Genomic DNA, 19,610 nt, shown 5'->3' with positions numbered 1-19,610 from the left:
AGAGATTTCATTTGATTTGTCTTGTAATAAATCAAGTGAGTAAGTGTGTTTTTTCAGGTAACAGAAGCTGTTTGGATATTGAGTGCAGACTCCAGCAATTTTGATATTTTTCTCTGGATAGTAAGAGGAACAAGTCTGGCCAATACTATAAAAGTGTCTGGGGGGAAATGTGGAAGAATTTTCATGTTAAGCAGGACAGGCCCACTGGAGGTAAACACATAGTAAAAACCGCATCCATGCGAGGAGCTTTCGCAAAGTACACCATTTTTATGTCTGTGTCAGGATGTACAAAGATCATGAGCAAAAGCGAATAGTACTCGGTCAGAGCCATAGATTTCTCTCCCGTATGTAACTGAATGCTGCCCAGAAAGCCAAACAAGAATGGGTTTTATTAAATGTGTTCTGTTACATGAATGCGTCGTGTGTTAAGACTAATTTGGCCAATCTCCTCTACCTGTATCTACCTCTTTTGGAGAAGCTTCTTTGGTAACTGATGAGTAGCACAGTAATCTTTGGCACAATTGTCCTTTCCTGTGTAAGGTACCGCTCATCTATATTTACATTATTAAATTCATTTTGATCCTTATCAGTCTTAACCAGAAAATACAATTAAATACTGTGTAGGACATTGACAAATAAAACTCACTTTACTATAGTTTTTTTGGTTTTTTGTTTTTGGAGACTACATGAGTGTCTTTAAAAAAAAAAAAATCACATTTCTGGGGCGCCTGGGTGGCTCAGTCATTTAAGCGTCTAACTCTTGATTTCAGCTCAGGTCATGGTATCAGGGTTCCGAGGTTGAGCCCCACGTCAGGCTCCGTGCTGGGCGTGCAGCCTGCCTCCAGTTCTCCCTTCTCTCTCTGCCCCACTCAGGGGTTTTCTCTGTTTTTCTCTCTTTCAGAAATAAAAATAAATAAATAAAATATATCACATTTCATTGACTTCAATCAGATCATTTTCACAGTAGCAGGACATTGTTGCTCTGGTAGGTATTCACTCAGAGTCTGCACTAACATAAATAAGTAGATGGTTGAAACTTCAAGTACAATACCACAGAGTGTGTCCATAAATTTCTTTTTTCTTTTTTCTTTTTTTTTTTTTAGTATGAGAATACTATGCCCATATTTTCGAGCATTCTTTCCCTGTACCTACAGTTTCAGACTGCTGCTGTGGGCACTGGTTTTCTTTCTTCAGTGCTTTTTCCACTCATTTCAGTTATTTTTATTTTTAATTGTATATGTCTGTTTCAGATTCAGAAAGCAGATTTTTTTGGAGGGAGCGTGTCTATAGAACGAGAAACTTCTGTGCGTCAACTGTATGAATTAATTTTTAAAATATATTGTGCTAGCATAGCAGTAAAAACCTATTTCTTGTTTTCCATCCCTCAAGATTGTTATGAAATGGAATAAAAAGAAGAAAATCTGAAAATACAACAGTGAAAACATTCAGTGTCTTAGAATTACATGGATAATGTGTCAGAAATGTCAACGGAGGTAGAGGTCATTTGGGGCAAAGGCGTTTATGTGTTAATTCTCCTCTGTACATAAACAAATTTGCATATAGATTTTTAAAAAATCTTCTTTTTAAGATAAAAATCTTTTTAAGATAAAAAATCTTTTTAAGATAAAAATGAAGGCATTTTTGCATTTAGTTTAATGTGAGTATTTCCTTACGTGTAAAGTTTTAAACAGAAACTTTTTAACAGCATCACTATTGACTCCCTCAATGGGCTGTATTTCTTTGGCTGAAATGAATGAACCTTTATATAAAATCACACACAACACATTTGCTTACTTTCAGGAAGGAGTTACTAATGAAATGTACAAAAGCTTTTAAAAAATACGCCTTCCTAGTTATCTTAATTATCTAATTGGTACAGTTTTTACAAGAACATCAACTAATGGGAATTAATGGCTTTTTTCTTTCTTGCATTTGCACACAAAGTTGATTTTATAAATTCTTATGGAATTAAAAAAAAAGAAATCTACTTATTTATGTGTTTTGGTTTGAGTAGAAACATGCTTCTGTGTTACTTTCAAGCTAGCAAAACAATAATTTTAGTTCACTGCCTGAATTTCAAATTAATGAACTCAAAAATGTTTTTTTAAGGTGCCTTTTTTTTTTTGGCTTTGACTTACCTATCATCATTGTATTTGATTTCCTTTGCCTCGCATCTAGAATGCTGGCACGCATGCCGTGTGTATGTCTGCCAGGCCTAGCATATGTTGTCTTCAGTCAGTTCCATATCGGCTTTTCCGAGGTTCTGCACAGAACGAGCTTGGAGATCCCCAGATCTGACTTCCACTTTTGTGGCTGCAGTCTCTCTGTAATCCACGAGCACAGGTTGTCCTTACTGTCCAAGGTGTGGGGTGGCTTGGAAACGGGGTGAAGGACTGAAGCCACAGGTCATAGGCAACATCAGACAGTGGGTAACTGGCTTCCCGAGTTTGTATTTTATGGACATTCTTTGGATAAGGCAAAAGGCATGATGGGAAGAACTCAGACCTTTTTGAGTCCAACAAGGCTTTTGAACATGCCCTGAGGCACACTTCAGATGTGTGTAACTTTAGGGAAATTCCTTCACCTCTCATGGTCTGTTTTCTCGTCTGTAAGATGAGGACGGAGCTCTCTTCTTTGCAGGGATCTTTAGAGAATTAGTGATGGTTTATGTTAACCTTGTAGTGCACGTCTGCCGCATGGAAACCTTGGTGTGTCGTCATTTCTCTTTTTCCAAAGCCTATTGTCTGTGATTTAAATATGTGCTATTTAGATTATCTTCTTTCTCTTTAAGTATTAACAAGCACAACTGAAAACAACTTACATACATACGTGTGTGTACTTCACCAGTTGTGGCAACAGCTGCTGTACGGAAGCGAGTCTCTCCCGTTGCAGAAGGAGCCTCACTCAGTCTGCATCCCGAAAGTGGCCCGCCGTGTGAACAGACCCTGTATCCTAAACGCAGAGCAGCCACCCGAAAGGGCCATGAACTTACACCTGTTCACGGGAGAGCAAGGGTATGAGCGAGGTGGTGATCTTAAGATTAAGATCTAAAAAGAACAATTCTCGAACTTCACCAGTGTGGACGACAGAATTGATCCAAGAGCTTGTCAGGGAAAATGCTGTTTGGAGGTGCTCAGGATAACTTTGTAGTAAGAAATGGAAACTGCGTTGCGGCCTGGGTGGCTCAGGAGGTGAGGCGGCTGCCTTCAGCCCAGGTCAGGATCCCAGTTTTCTGGGACTGAGTCCAGCATCGGGCTTCCTGCTCAGCCCGATGAGGGGAGTCTGCTGCCTCCTCTGCCTGCTGCTTCCCCTGCTTGTGCTTTGTCTCACACTCTGTCTCTGACAAATAAATAAAATCTAAAAAAAAAAAAAAAAGAAGAATGGAAACCGTATCCCTATTTTAACCTTTTTTGTAAGAAAACTCCCACCTTTGAAGATGATGACCTCAAAGCTAGTAAAAATTTTTCAGACAAAATCTTTTGCCACTGAACATTCTTGGCGTACCCCATGAGTGTGCAGTGAAGCAAACTCACTACACAGAGATCATATAAAGGGGTAAAACTGAATACAGTCAGAATGTCAGGGTATTCTGTTAGAGACAGCATTCGGCCCCCTCCCCCAATTCAAACACACCTAGTTTTTTCCTCTAGAGTTAAAATAAATCATTGTGTTTTTTGGCATTGGGTAGTAGAAGAATGAAAAAAAGAAAACAAAAAAAAAGCTAGACTCTCACTCAGCAAGTATCTCGCACTCTGGGAAGCACTCCAGAGCCGAGACCTGCTAAAAAAAAATAAATAAGGAAATTCATGTCACGCTTTTAGACCTGGGTGCTGGGACTGGGAGTGGGCACGGCAGGCCCGCACATGCTCTTTAAGTTTGAGTGTTTTATTCGCTTCTGTCTTTTTCTTCACGTGTGTATAACGGAGTCTGCATCTGTACAGAGCACACAGCTCCATTTGTAATTCTTGTTTTTCTTTTTCGTTTTCTATTGAAGAGTAAGTTGGAGCACTTTAAATATTTGTGGTACCTTCAGAGTAGATCAGATACATGCACTCCATAGGGTGCCTGGCATTTCGCCGTTGGTCAAGGCTACGTCACTTCCCTCCCCTCTCCCCGAGATCTCGTTTCTCCTCGCGGTCCCGAGTCGTGCCTTGCCGTGTCTGCACTCACAAGGGCACGCTCACCTTGGCCCCTCTGTTACACTGCGGGCCTTCTCAGACGTGGGCGGTAGATTCCCTTCCCTGAAACGTGCTGGTCCACAGCCGAATCATCACCTTCCCCGCTGCTTCTCTGTCCTTTAAGATCCGGAGAGCCAAGTTCAAATGAAAGCTCCACCAAATCCTCTTAGGGACCAAGAGCACAGTCCCTCAGCATCATGCCCAGGCTTTCTAGATGCAGATGCCGTTAAGTACGTGCAGCTCCCATGCCTTCGGTCATTCAGCAGATAGTTTTACCTCCAGAACAGTACAATTACTGAGTGTAATTGAAATGAATAAAACTAACTAACGAGTGCCTGCCCTTTACCAGCTGGTGAACAAGCAGGTGACAGCCCTGCTTCCACAGAGCTCCAGTCTGTCGGAGGACAGAGACAGGTAAACAGAGCATAGTGTGATTTGGGAGCAAAGGGAATGCATGAACTTGGTACTAAACCCATCTTTAAAGCATTAGAGCAGATTCCCTAAAATGTACCTAAGCTGAAACAACAAACATGAATTAGCACATGTAGAGGCACCGGGGGCGGGGGGGGCTCAGTCGGTTAAGCATCTGGTTCTTGGTTTCGCCTCAGATCGTGATCTCAGGGTGATGAGATCAATCCCAGAGAATTAGCAATGGTTTGTGTTAACCTTGTAATGCATGTCTGCTGCATGGAAACCGTGGTGTGTCAGATAATTGCTATTTGACTCTGTAGGCACTAGAGGCAGAATGTGAGATGCCCGTGACAAGTGGCAGAAGCCAGACCCAGGGTGGCAGGGACAGGAGGAAGCAGTGGCTGAGGGACATCTTAAGGGGAAGGGAAGTTTGTTGTTGTTTTAAGGTAGGAGAGAATTTATTCGTTTTAAATGCTGATAGAAATGAGCCAGCTATAAAAGGTAAAGATTCAGGAAGACTGATCTCTGAGAGAAGGTATAAGAGAGTATGACTGCGGAGAAGCATCTAGATGATGGTCTAGATGGGTTTAGATATAGAAGTTTCTACAAAAGACTTCGAAGACCTTTCTACTTGTTGGCCTCTGTGTTCTCTGGAGTGGATGAGGTGGTGATGGTGTGACACTAGAAATTGCACTCATTCCACGGATTTTTATTGAGGCTTGCCTTCTGGGGATGTAAGTGACATAATAGAATTCCTGCCCTCATGGCGCCTCTGTCTAGTGGGAAAGACAGGCCACGAAGCAGTGTATTACCCAGTTGTTGAATTGCGACTTTTAAGATGGGAAGATGTATGGATGGCTCTGAAAACCTAAAAATGAGAAACAAGGTTGACAGGGTCAGGGCAGTTTTGTAGACTTGATTGAGGAAGATGTGTTTGAGCCAAGCTCTGACATAGCAGAACTCACTGAGGCTCCAGATGAAGGAGGGAACTTGGGCAAATGCTTTGAGGCAGGAGGACAACGCAAGGACCAGGTCATGTGGAGCCTTGGTAACCACGTGACAATTTTAATTTTTTTCAGAAGAGCCTCTGGAAACTACCTTTCCAAGAATGTTAAGCAAGGGAGCAACAGGATCAGGAGAGCTCCTTAGAAGGCCCTCTGGCTACTGGTGATAGGGGGTTGAAGTGGCTGGTGAGCAGGTGTGGGGAAGCTGAGGAGGCCGGTGAACATGGCGGCAGCCTGCAAGGGTCGTCACATGGATGCTGAGTCACCCAAGGCCATGGCAGGAATTGAAGTACAGAGAATGACAAGAGCCGGGGCTCATGTCTCGGAACAATGACTTTTGACAGGGGCAGCGCTGCCTACTGGGAAGCATATGGGCATTGACTCTGTTTTAAAGTCCAAATGGCTGAGGGGGCCAGGAATGTAGACACGCCATTTCTGCATCCCACATACTCTCTCTTAAATGTTTGTAATAGACATTCTGAGAGCGAACAGTTCAGCGTAGGCTGAAGACAAGAGGTCTGCCATCTGGGATAGCGAAGCATTGTCTCATCCCATATATTTTTATACTATACTTCCATCTAAAGTGAGGGCCATTTGCAAAAGTATCATTTTCTTCACTTCGATAGTCTTGACCTGTTATCTCTGTTTCAGTGGAGGCTGTTTCCCCCTGCCTTTACCGTATTCCAGAAGGTTTCCCTTGTCCTTCATGTCCATTTGCTGAGGTTTATTCTCCTACTCATCTGCACCTTTGGGCTTCTGTTTTCAGGTACTTCCTCATCAGGGTGGTTCCTGAGCTTAACACTCTCAAATCCAGCCTTAGTATGGGGGGGTGCGAACATCTGATGTCATTAGGTTTTCTAGTCATGTCCAAGGATTTACATGTTGAAGTACATACTGCTTTGTTATAAGTACTTTTTTATCTTTCACGTATTACAGTGAGGGCGTTTTATTAATGTGGAGGGCTCGTATGTGACATTAGCTCTGAATCCATCTCAGGGCATCAATGGGATATTCCAGAGTATTCGCTGTAAAAAGGGACAGCGGAGTGCCAGGGTTGGAACTCGGCAGCAGTTCCTGGAAAGATGGAAGGTGTTAGTAAGTGACCAGAAAGGGGGACAGGGACGGTCCTAAAAGTGTCAGTAAAGCAAGGAAAGCACAGCCCCACTCCCCGTTCATCTTCACTCACTCGTTTCCCTCCACGCAGGAGGCCCCCAGTCTCTTCTCCGGCGACCCGTCTGCTCCTCATTGTCCAGCACAAAGGCCTTGTTCTTCTCAAAGCCCAGAAGAGGAAGCAGGCGAGGGAATGAACACGAAGGCCTGGGTTCATGGATTCCCCGAGAGAGGGGGAGTGATTACTTCCAAGATTAGCATGAAGTCGAATCAAGGTTCAAAGATGTTAACTTCGTCCATGGTGTAGCCCCCAGGGCTGCCGGAACGACATACCCCAGCTGGGGTGGCCTGTCCGCGCTGGGAATTGACTTGTCACTGTCCTGGAGGATGGGCACTTGATGGTCAAGGAGCCAGCACGGCCGCACGAGGGCCCTCGGCCAGGTCACACGCAGCTGGGGGTCCCCACGTGCCGGAAGCTCTTCCACAAGTGCACCGAGCCCTTCCCGGGGGCTCCACCCTCACGGCCTAGGCTCCCGCGGAAAGACCCGTCTTCCGCGGCTGGGGCTGGGGCGCTGGGCTTGTGAATTGTGAATTGGGGGTGGGGGACACACATTCAGACTCGGGCAGCCGGAAGGGGGGGCTCTGACCCAGGCCGTCGGGGCCGCAGCCTGCCTTCTGCCCAGCGCCCGCACCGTAAATGGGCCCTGATGGCAGAGTTGTGAGACACTCACCGTTCGGGGCTTGTGACTTTCTGGCTTGTTTGAGACCCTCCCAGAAGCCGCTTTTGTTTGGCCCCGCGTCTCATCGTCGTTTTGTGTGACGCTTTCCACCCAGTGACCGTCTTTGAGGGCAGGGTTCACCGTGGTCCGCCGCAGCAGCCGCAGTACCTCGTCGGGTGCGGACGCTGACGGACACCTGCGGCTCGCGCGGAGGGACCCCCTGCAGGCCCAGGGTCCGGGAGTTACCTTGACCGACGTACACGTGGCGGACGGTTTTGCAAATTTAAAGCGCATCATCAATGAAGTTAACATTCCAAGATGTTCTTTTATTAAGCTCTAAAAACATCCGGGATGGAAACAGCTGGTGCCCGGACCCCGCACCTGGACGTCTTCGGGCGCACGCACCTTTTTAGGATCTCCTGGTTGATAGATTCGGATGCGCTTATGTTTCACCGAAAACATCAGTATTTCTCACCTTTGTAATCGAAAGGCAGGGATTTAAATGTTCATAGTAAAAAAGCAACAGAAGACCTAGCTTTTCTGTAGGCCCGACTGAACCCGAGATGCTCTCCACGTGGGATGCCCAGTGGGATCCGTGTTCTCTGTCTCCCGGACCCGGGTGGATTATGGACGTGTTCTTATGGTGTTTTGTTTCGTAACGCGTCGGTATTCTCCTGCTTTTCAGGTCCCGTGGGAGTAGGTCTGAATGAACTGAAACGAAAGCTACTCATCAGCGACACCCAGCACTACGGAGTGACCGTGCCCCGTAAGTCCCCTGCGCCCGCGGTAGCGATCGCTCGCCCCGATGGAGCGTGGGTGGCCCCCCCAGCGGCTCCCAGCCTTGAGCCTCCAGACGCCCGGCAGCCACAGCAAGTGGGCGGTGACAGTCTCTGCCTTTGAGAGTGGAGGAAACTGAGGCACGGAGTGAAGGGGTTGCCCCAGAATGCAGACCTTTGGCAGGACGTTTGTTAATCACAGCTTCTCTAACTCTCAGTTTTTATGGTGAATTTTAATACGCATATGACACTAAATTAGTATTTACAAATTTTCTCCTAAATAAAAGCCTGACTCTTTGACTTCCTAAAATAAGTGCTAATGTTTTCCAGAGGTTTTCACCAGGTTTAAGATCAGAAGGCCCAAACCACAGAGAGCCGAAGGAGGCCTCTTCTAATAGAAGCCTTTCTTAATTACTTTTTATATGTAGTAATTGGCAGATGGTGTTAAATGGGCCTTTCATGGCCATATAATCCAAATATGGTGGGTTTCTTTTCAGTATACAGAATTAGATCTATTTTTATAAAAGAGGTTTTCATAGGCTTTCTTACAAGTGAAATGTGATGCTGGAAGCATTTTGATCTCCAGAATAAATGCCATTTGACTACTTAATATGTTGATGTTAGAAAGCCGTCTAAAAGGCTAAAATTGAAATGTTGGCTTTTTCAAGTGGTTTTGGTACTGTTCAAAACAAAACAAAACAAAAAACACAACTGTTTGTGTATGGCCCTGAGCAGTGTTCTCTAGTTTTGAAAGAGTTCAACTTTATTTTAAAATTATAGTTTTCTATTACCTCAAGTTACTCCTTGTTACTGCATTTTTCCAAATTATTGTTTATAGTCATTTTCAGCCATACGTTACGGGGCCGTTGGTTTCCACCAACAGAGATGAAAGGAAAGGAAAAATGTGGAGATGTGGAATTAAACAGTGTTTTTTTTCCCCGTTTTTTTTTTTTTTTTCTTTAACTTTAATTATTCTCCTCTCTTGCAAAAGCTGACTTGCAATATACAGGTAATTCGCGAATTTTACAAAACAATTGTCTGTCTTACTGGGAAGCAGTTACAAAGCACCTGGCAGGTGAAGAAACACTACCAAGGGGAAAAGATGCATATATGAATTTCCTGCCGTGTATTCATCTCCTTTATCTGCCTTGATTTATTTCATTGTCCCAACCACGGGGGCGACGTCTGCCTGTCATAGAGGAGGGAAGCGGGGAGAAAGGGTATGGGACTTCTCAGAGCTGTCCTTGTCACACTCGCACCCACCATGACTGCACTTCTCACGTCCCCCCTCCAAGACAACACTACACAGTCTTTTCCAACTACGCATGTTCTTTATTGTCGCACAGTCCGTCATGAACATCGATTTATTTGGAAGTTGATAAATACCAGTAAGACTGTCTCTCAGACATAAGCCTTTATGATAGTTTTGGTGCTATTCAAGGACCTAGGGCAGCGTACTTGGGCCTCAACCTATCCAACACTTGCCTCTGAGGTTGTTATAGAAATTGACAATATCCAGAAAAGTTCTGGGCCTGGGACTCTCCAATGAAATCCCCGAAGGAGTCATTTTCCACTCAGATTCACTTTTAAACAGGTGTTAATGTCAGAGGATCCCCACAGAGCTGTGTTTTCCAGACTCGCCTGATGATAAAAATCTCTGGGGCTTCTTAGGAAAAGATTCCAAGGCCTTTCCAAAGAGATCCTCCTTCAAGAAACCTGACAGAATGCCTGAAAATCTATTTTATGTATCCCCAGTGACTCATAACCCGAGACATTTTTGGAAAATAACAGCCATAGCATCAACTCAGGATGATTCCATTAATTATAGAAGAATATATTTTAAGAACGGTGTTGGAATTTTAGATTGTTTTGCTTTTTAAAATACTCCAGGTGATTCTTGATTATCTAGAGAAAAATTACTGCTTTGATTCCTCCACCAGTATTCTGTTCCATGTTTAGCTATCAGTCTTTCCCCCAAATGCACTAAATCTCCACCAGAATGGGGAAGTTGGAAACAGTGGGGCGCAGTGGAACTCTCACACACTGCGGGAGGGGGTGTGAATTAATGTCACACACTCTGGAAAACTAAGCATCTACCACGTATCCACTGAGGCTGAGCCAACATCTACCCCACGACCCCACGATTCCACTCCTGTCCGCAGCCGATAGTCCTAGAAAACCTGTTCGCAACAGCCCCACACTGGAAAGGACCCAGTGCAGTGGATGGGTAGGGGCGTGATGGCAAATTTTTCAGGGAGTGGAGGAGACACAGAGATATGCCCATGGCCCTGTGGTTGCCAGCTCCACACGAGCAGGGCTAACGTGTGCTCCCAGAAACCGGAGACTGATTCAGGAGCAGGACCGTGTGCCGAGGGGCGGCTTACGCAGGTGTGTTCCATCTGTGAAAACTCACCACGCTTAGGTGTGAACTTTTCCGTGTATCTCACTTCAGGGTTTTGAGTGTTAAAAAGAACTACTTGGTACTTTAGTTCGCTGTGGTTTGCTGATGTCGATGGGCTGGTCTCGACTGCACCGCCATTAGGGAAGATGAACACCTTTCTTTTTCTGAGAAAGCTGACTGATGGTTACATGGGATCTTCTCTGGCTGTTTTTGCAACTTACTGTGACTCTATAATTACTGCAATTTTAAAAAATTATTTAAAGGGATGCTAAGTGAGGTAAATACTGCCGCTTTGGGGCTAAAATGGCAGAACAATTTTATGATCTTTACGAAATATCTATGTTGCCACGTTACACATTCTAAGTCACTTTAAAAAAAGGTGCTGGCCGAGGTCTCTTTGCTGCTGCTTCGCTTCTCTGGCAACTTTCATCCTCGATGAGCAGCATCAACACTGTTTTAAAGCTTTAGTTTATCATCAAAAAATTTAAGTGACTATTAATATAACCGGCCTTCAAAAGGCTGTCTCAGTAAATTAAAATAAAGTAGTTAGCAGAAAGTACTGCAGTAGATGTCAAAGACTTGATAGATTCCAAAGTCTTTCTGGTCTGGAATTTGGGCACTCATAGCCGACCACACCTGTTAATCACTTTGTGGTTTCTCATGAAGGCATATATCACAGTTATATGTTTTCATAGGTTCAAGGAACTCATGTTCTGTAACAGTTCTTTGTCCATAGAAAAACCTCAGTTGAGATTTCTAACATATATATATAAAAATGAACGTACCAATTTAAAAACATTTTTTTTTCTTATCTCACCATGGAAGTTATTTGGGAATTTTGTTAGAAGCAGGGGAAGAGGGCGGAGTTTGGAGTGTGTCTCATATTTGTTGGATGTTTGTCTTACACTGTAGACATAGTGGGTACTCGGTGAACCACAGGGAGATAGTGGCCTGCATTGTGGTTAATATGTCCGTCTTTCCTTTTGAGTTCCCTTCTCTTGAGAATTCTCAGGTCCCTTATTCAGGATTCCTCACTGAGATTGAGTTTGTGAGATTCCTGTGGTCCCTTACTGCAGTTAACACTAATACGCCAGGCCTGGATAATTTGGGGTGTTCGTGATAAAGCAAACACTCTGTAGATATGTTTTCTTTTTAAATGTGTTTAACAGTGCCATAAATGTCTTGTCCACTTGATGTAGTTCTACTTTTAACCCTCCCTAGGGGACTCTGTATGTCAGGGCGGTGATCCTTAAAACTGTGGACTGCATTTTCAGAGTGTTGTGCCATTATAGTTGAATAAAGGTTTTTTCCTCAGTTGAACCTTTTCTCAGTTCATCAGAGACCAATTAATGCACATAAAATTCTCAGTTTTGATTTTCAACAATACGTTTTTATAAAGCTTACTATTTGCTAGAGGAACACCAGTAAACAAAAATGAAGCTGTTAGAGAAGTAATAAGTGAATATTAACCCTAAATTCCAAAGCAGGGCATCATACTAATTTTAATATCATTCAAACTCTTGGGTGTGTATTATGTTTTATACACTTAATAGAGTCTATTTCTGTTGTGGAATTCATACTTGGCTTTTATGATAGAATTAAATTTATTAGTATTTCATGCTATTCCTGCAAAAGGTATGACACTTCATAAAAAAATAATATAATTTCTTGGTGTTTTACCAGCAGAAATATGAAAAACTGTTTCAGGAGATCTGAATGTTGTATTAAAATATGCTTGGTAAATAAATAGAAGTCAGTTAAATTTTGGATATAATTTAATCAGGTTTTATAAAATAAATACTTCTTGTATTGAGTTTTTTCCCACTTCCCTCAGTTTTCCTTTTCTATGTTACTAACATTTAATTGAAATAAATAAGCTACACATATTTAAAAGGTATAATTAGGTTGATTTTAATATACATAGATACATATGAAATCATCACCACAATCAACATAATGAACATTTCCATTTCTTAAAAAAAAATCTCCCCATGCCTTTTGTAATCCATCCTTCTACCCCTGGCTTCAGGCAACCATGAATCTACACTCTGAAACTATAGATTTGACTCCTCTAGCACTTTATACAAATAAAATTATACAGTATGTTCCCACATTCTTTTTGCCTGGCTTATTTCACCCAGGTTGAGTTTGAGATTCACTGACATGGTTTCACAGATCAACAATTCATCCTTTGTCATTGCTCAGTAGTATTCCACTGTATGGAAATCCTCTAATTCCTTTATGCATTCATTTACCTGCTGATGGATACTTGGGGGTTTCTCCCCATTTCTGGTTATTACAGATAAACCCATAAGCTAGATATTCTGATGAACATATGTTTTTGTTTCTGTTGGGTAAATAAGGAGTAGTAGAATGGCTGGATCATATTTAATTTTTTAAGAACCTACCAAGCCATTTTCAAAATGATTATACCATTTTCCAACCCACTAGCTGTGTGTGCAAGATCTAGTTTTTTACAGCTTTGCCAATAATTGGTATAGTCAGCCTTTCCAAATTTTCTCCGTGTGATAGAGACCTAACTCAGGCATATTATGGGTTCAGTTCCAGACCACCACAATAAAATGAATCCTGCACAGTGAAGCAACTCAAATGAATTTTTTGGCTTCCCAGTACATATAAAAATTATTCTTAGAAAAAATGAAATTTGTGCTTATGTTGTAGTCTCTCAAGTGTGCGATAGCATTATGTCTGAGAGAACAATGTACATACCTTAATTTTAAAATACTTGATTGTTAAACAATGCTAACCATCCTCTGAGCTTTCAGGGAATTGTCATATTTTTGCTGGGGGAGGGTCTTGAGGGGGTTGGCTGCTGACTGATCAGGGTAGTGGCTGCTGAAGGCGGGGGTGGGGGGCGGTTGGCTATGGGAACTTCCCAAAATAGGACAACAGTGAGGTTTGGCACATCAGTAAACTCTTCCATTCATGAACTGTTTTTCTGTAGCAGGCAGTGCTGTTTGATAGTATTTTACCCACAGAACTTCTTCCAAAATTGGACTCAAGCCTCTCAAACATTGTGCTTCTTTATCAGCTCCATTTATGGGATATTTTAAATCTTTTTTTGTCAGCAACCTTCACAGTTACCATCTCAAGAAACCACTTTCTTTGCTCATGCATAAGAAGCATCTCATCCATTAAAATTTTATCACAACACGGCAGTGATTCAGTCACATCTTCAGACTCCACTTCTAAAATTCTAATTTTTGTGCTTGTTTCCACCACATCTGCAGTGACTTCCTCCACTTAAGTCTTGAACGCCTCCAAGTCATCCATGAGGACTGAAGTCAACTTCTTCCAAACTGTTAATGTTGATATTTTGACCTCGTCCCATGAATCCCAAATGTTCTCAGTGGCATCTAGAATGGTGAATCCTTTCCAAAGGAAAGTTTTCTTTCCATAAGTCAGTTTTCAATTTACTTCACCTGAAGCCATCAGAGGAATCACTGTCTATGGCAACCACAGCCTTGCAAAAAAATGTATTTCTTAATAATAAGGATTAAAAGTCATAGTTATTCTTTGATCCGTGGGCTGCAGAATGGATGTTGTGTTAGCAGGCATGAAAGTAACATTAATCTTGTACGTCTCCATCAGCGTTCTTGGGTGACAAGGTGCACTGTCAATGAGTACTCATTTTTAAAAGGAATCTTTCTGAGCACTAGGTTTGAACAGTGGGCTTAAAATACCCAGCAGGCCATGTTGTAAGCAGATGTGCTGTCATCCTGGCTTTGTTATTCCAATTATAGAGCACAGGCAGAGTAGACTTAGTGTGATTCTTAACGGCACTGGGATTTTCAGAAGAGTCAATGAGCACTGGCTTCAAACTTAAAGTCATCAGCTACATTCGCCCCTGACAAGCCAGACTGTCCCTTGAAGCTTGAAGCGAGGCATTGACTTCTCTCTGGCTATGAAAGTCTTCTTCCAATATGTCTATTTAATTTAAGTGAATATCTGCTTAGTGTAGCCACCTTCATTAATGACCTTCGCTAGATCTTTCTGGATAACTTGCTCCCGCATCTACGTCAGCATTTGCTGAGTCACCGTGCACTCTTCTGTTACGGAGACAGCTTCTTTCCTTAAACCTCCTGAACCAACCTCTGCTCGCTTCCAGCTTTTCATCTGGGCTTCCTCACCTCTCTCGGCCTTCACAGAACTGGGCCTCAAGTTAGGGTCTTGCTCTGGATCAGGCCTTCACTTAGGAGAATGTCATGGCTGCTTTCATCGTCTCCCCAGACCACTCGAGCTTTCTCCGTATCAGCAACAAGGCCGTTTCACTTTCTTGCTGTTTGTACATTCACTGGAGTAGCACTTTTAATTTATTCCAAGAATTTTTCTTTGCATTCACAACTTGACTGGTGCGAGAGCTTTCAGCCAATTTCAGCTTGCCACACGCCTTCCTTGCTAAGCTTAATCATGTCCAGCTTTTGATTCAAGGTGAGAATGTGAGATTCTTCCTTTCACTTGAACACTTAGAAGCCATGGAGGGATTCTGAATTGGCCTAATTTCAATACTGTTGTGTCTCAGGGCATGGGGAGGCCTGAGGGAAGGGGGAGAGATGGAGGAAATGGCTGGTCAGTGGAGCAGTCCAAACACACACATTTGTTAAGTTCATGATCTCATGTGGGTGCAGTTCATGGCACCCCAAAACAACTATGAGAGTAACATCAAAGATCACTGATCACAGGTCGCCGTAACAGATATAATAATGAAAAAGTTGGAAATATGGTGAGAATTACCAAAATGTGACACAGAGACACAAATGAGCAAATGCTGTTGGAAAAAATGGCACTGCTAGACTTGCCACAAATCTTCGATTTGTTTTAAAAACAAAACAACGAAAGACAGTACCTGTGAGGCACCATAAGGCAGTGCACAACAAAACAAGGTGTGCCTGTATGTTGTAGAGGCGTCTCGGTTTGCATTTAACTAATGACTAATGATGTCGAGCATCGTTTCGTGGACCTACTCATTTATGCATCTCCTTTGGTGAAGTGCTTATTCAAATATTTTGCCCATTTTTCAAAATTGTATTGTCTGAGTTTTGAGAATTCTTTATTCTGGATATGTGCCCCTTTTATGATGAATGTGTTATTCATATATTCTTCTCAGTCTGTGGACTGCCTTTTTCTTTTTTCCTTTTTCAAAGAGTGTGCATACAAGGTGGGGCAGGAGCAGAGGGAGAGAGAAAATCTTAAGCAGGCTCTGCGCCTGGCATGGATCCTGAGATATGACCTGAGCCAAAGTCAAGAGTCGTCTGTTTTACCAACTGAGCTACCCAGGCATCCCACCCTGTCGTTTTTTTAATAGTGTTTTTCAAAACAAAAAGCTTTTAATTTTGACAAATTCTGTCATTTCATGTTTTGTGCTTTTGGTGCTCTAACAATCCTTTATCTCAGGGTCACAAAGACATTCTGCTTTTTCTAGAAGTCTTATAGTTTACATTTTACATTTAGGTCTTGATCCATTTCAGGTTATTTTTTTGTGTTGTTTAGCAGACTTGCCTTGTTCCTGATCTCAAAGGAAAACAACTCCCATCTTTTACCATTAAGTATGGTGTTGAATCAGTGATGCCCTGTTATTTGTTTGAAAGCATTCTCTGCAGTTCCTTGTTTGTGGAGACTTTTTGTCATGCATTGGTGTTGAAACTTTTTCTAATGCTCTTTCTGGATACACTGAAATGATGATGTATTGCCCTTCCTTCTGTTAACATGGTGAATTCCGTTGATTTTCAAATGTTTGGCCTACCTCTTATTCACAAGATAAACTCTACTTGGTTGTGATCTTGTATCTTTTTATAAAATAAATTTTTTTAAAAGATATTTTTTATTTATTTGACAGAGAGAGAGAGGTCACAAGTAGGCAGAGAGACAGGCAGAGAGAGAGGGGGAAGCAGGCTCCCTGCTGAGCAGAGAGCCCGATGCGGGCTCAATCCCAGGACCCTGGGATCATGACCTGAGCCGAAGGCAGAAGCTTTAACCCACTGAGCCACCCAGGTGCCCCTAAAAAATACATTGTCAAAATTGACTTGCTAATATTTTTGTTAAGGGCTTTTGCACCTAAATTTATGATGGAGATTGGTCTGTAATGTTTTCTAATGTCTTTGTTAGATTTTGCTGTTAGGGTTATACTAATATAAAATGAATTAAACAGCAGTTCCTCTTTATGCAAAAATATGTTGCCGTAGGATTTGTGTGATTTCATTCTTTATGGTGGACAGACCTCATCAGCCATCCAGGCCTGGAGTCCTTTGGGGAAGGTTTGGAAAAACAGATTTATTCAGGGGCGCCTGGGTGGCTCAGTCAGGCATCTGCCTTTGGCTCAGGTCATGATCTGGGGATCAAACCCCACATCAGGCTATCCAATGAGCAGGAAGTTCACTTCTTTCTCTGGCCCTCCCCCTGCTTGTGTGTGCTCTCTCAAATAAATGAAATCTTTATATAATGGATTTATTTAGTAGTTACAGGGCTGTTCAGATATTGTCTCCTCTTGTTTCAATTTTGATTCTTTATACTTTTCAAGAAATTTATCCATGTCATCTAAATTGGCAAATATGTTGCATAAAGTATGCATAATATCCTCTAATCCTTTTTATTGTTGCTAGGATCTCTGGTAATAACTTCTGTTTCATTATTTATATTGGTGATTTTTGTTCTCTTTTTCTTAATCACTGTAATTAGATTTTAAATTTTTGTCATTTTTCTTAATTTTTTTCTATTTTGTTAATTTCTGTTCTTATTCACTTCTCCTTGGCTTGAGTTTACTTTGATCTTTTCTTTCTAGCAATTTTTTTAAAAGATATTATTCATTAAAAAAAAAGATATTATTCATTTATTTGACAGAGATCATGAGTAGGCAGAGAGGCAGGCAGAGAGAGAGGAGGAAGCAGGCTCCCCGCTGAGCAGGGATCCTGATGCGGGGCTCGATCCCAGGACCCTGGGATCATGACCTGAGCCGAAGGCAGAGGTTTAACCCACTGAGCCACCCAGGCACCCCTCTTGCAATTTTATTTTATTTTATTTTTATTTATTTATTTGACAGAGAGAGAGATCACAAATAGGCAGAGGCAGGTAGAGATGGAGGGTGGGGGAAGCAGGCTCCCTGCTGAGCAGAGAGCCCGATGCGGGGCTCGATCCCAGGACCCTGAGATCATGACCTGAGCTGAAGGCAGAGGCTTTAACCCACTGAGCCACCCAGGCGCCCCACAATTTTTAAGATTAACTTTCAGTCACTTATTTTAGGTCTTCTTCTCTAATAGAAGTACGTAAAGGCAAAGTTTCCTGCTATGCACTATCTTTCTCTATCCCGTAACTTTAATAGGTTGTATTTTCCTTGTCGTGTACTTCCCAGTATTTGCTCACTTTTATTGTTTCATTTTTGATTCATAATTATTTGGAAGTGTGTTATTTAATATTTGAGGTTTTCCTAGATATCTTATTATGGATTTTTCGTTATTTTTTGGTTAGAGAATTTACTCCTTATGATTTGGATTCTTTTACATTGACTGGGACTTTTTACAGGCCAGCATATGGTCGACCTTTTGACAAATGCATCATCTGTGCTTGAAAATCACGTGTTTTCTGCAGTTACTGGATGCAGTGTTAGACAGGTATTAAATAGACCCCTGAAGGTTGGTGATGTTTAGATTCTGTGTCTTACCGATATTTTGTCTAGTTCCGTCAGTTATCAAGAGGCAGTAAAATGTATTCTGATGGTGAACATGTCCATTTCTCCATTTAACTTAAGCCCATTTTTGCCTCATGTACTTTAAAGTTTTGTTACTCTGTGTGTACAAATTTGTCATTGTTTTAAGTGTCTATTATTATGAAACATTCTTCTTTATCTCTGATCATACTTTTTCTTGAAGTCTCTTTTGTCTGATACTGAAGTAGCCACTTTAGCTGCCTTATCCTTACTGTTTTTTTTTTTTTAAAGATTTTATTTATTTGACAGAGATCACACGTAGGCAGAGAGGCACGTAGAGAGAGAGGGGGAAGCAGGCTTCCTGCCGAGCAGAGAGCCCAATGCGGAGCTCGATCCCAGGACCCTGAGACCATGACCTGAGTTGAAGGCACATTCTTAACCCACTGAGCCACCCAGGTGCCCCTGCCTTATCCTTATTGTTTACGTGGTAGATACGCTGTCTTTCATCTGTTCACTTTCAGCTTATTTGTGTCTTTATATTTAGTGTGTCTTTCTTACAAGCTTATAGACAGCGTGTAGTAGGGTCTTGCTTTTTCACCTGTTCTCTCTGCCTTTTAATTTGCCTTTTAATATAAACCAGTTAACATTTATTGAATTGTGGAAATGATTAAATTTAAGCTACTATTATGTTTTCATTTATCCTGGGTTTTGGGGGCGGGTTTGCTTTTTATTTTTTTCTCCTTTTTTTCATTATTTGAATGTTTATTAATGTTCCATTTCAATTTACCTATTGGTGCTCTGCTTATACGTCTTTGCATTATTTGTTACTGGGTGCTCTAGGGACTACAATATGCTTAATGTTTAACCAGTTACAGTCTAGAGTTAACTTCATGCCATTTCACATAATATATAGAAACCTTTCAATCATATGAGTCTTTTTCCCTAATCCTTTTTGTGCTAGTTGACAAGGCTATGTTTGCATACACTGAAAACTCTACTAGATATTACAATTTCTAAATCAGTTTTTTATATATATATATGTTTATTATATATGTTATATATAACATATCATATATAGACATATCAATGTCTAATATATAATATATATAACATGTCTGTATAATTTTATATACACAATATGTCTATTAGATATATACATACACATATACATATATGCATCTATATATACAGTATGTTTATATTATATATATATATATATACACATACATATATATGGAATGTAAGAGGGAAAAAAATAGAGTTCTGTTTCTACTCAACTATTCTTTTTGTTGTTCTTTCTTCATTCCTTGAAGATATAAACTTCCTTCTTAACATTTCCTTTTAGCCTAAA

At 41.6% G+C, this 19,610-nt stretch overlaps 1 protein-coding gene and 1 long non-coding RNA gene across 8 annotated transcripts in view; one reads left to right on the top strand and one right to left on the bottom strand.

The window, feature by feature from the left end:
- MPP7 (membrane palmitoylated protein 7) overlaps positions 1 to 19,610 on the top strand; it is a 283,907-nt gene that overhangs the window by 255,441 nt on the left and 8,856 nt on the right. For all 4 annotated transcript variants that reach the window (XM_032349737.1, XM_032349736.1, XM_032349734.1 and 1 more), the window contains one exon: positions 8,108 to 8,188. In XM_032349737.1, coding sequence (XP_032205628.1) covers positions 8,108 to 8,188 — 81 coding nt within the window. The remainder of the gene's footprint in view (positions 1 to 8,107; positions 8,189 to 19,610) is intronic.
- LOC116594387 overlaps positions 13,781 to 19,610 on the bottom strand; it is a 97,041-nt gene continuing 91,211 nt past the window's right edge. For all 4 annotated transcript variants that reach the window (XR_004287194.1, XR_004287192.1, XR_004287193.1 and 1 more), the window contains one exon: positions 13,781 to 15,155. This is a non-coding gene — a long non-coding RNA (uncharacterized LOC116594387). The remainder of the gene's footprint in view (positions 15,156 to 19,610) is intronic.

Source organism: Mustela erminea, chromosome 6 (genome assembly GCF_009829155.1).
Source record: "Mustela erminea isolate mMusErm1 chromosome 6, mMusErm1.Pri, whole genome shotgun sequence".
Lineage (NCBI taxonomy): Eukaryota > Metazoa > Chordata > Mammalia > Carnivora > Mustelidae > Mustela > Mustela erminea.
Note: the sequence above shows the minus strand (reverse complement) of the source record. Positions and strands in the feature narration are given on the sequence as shown.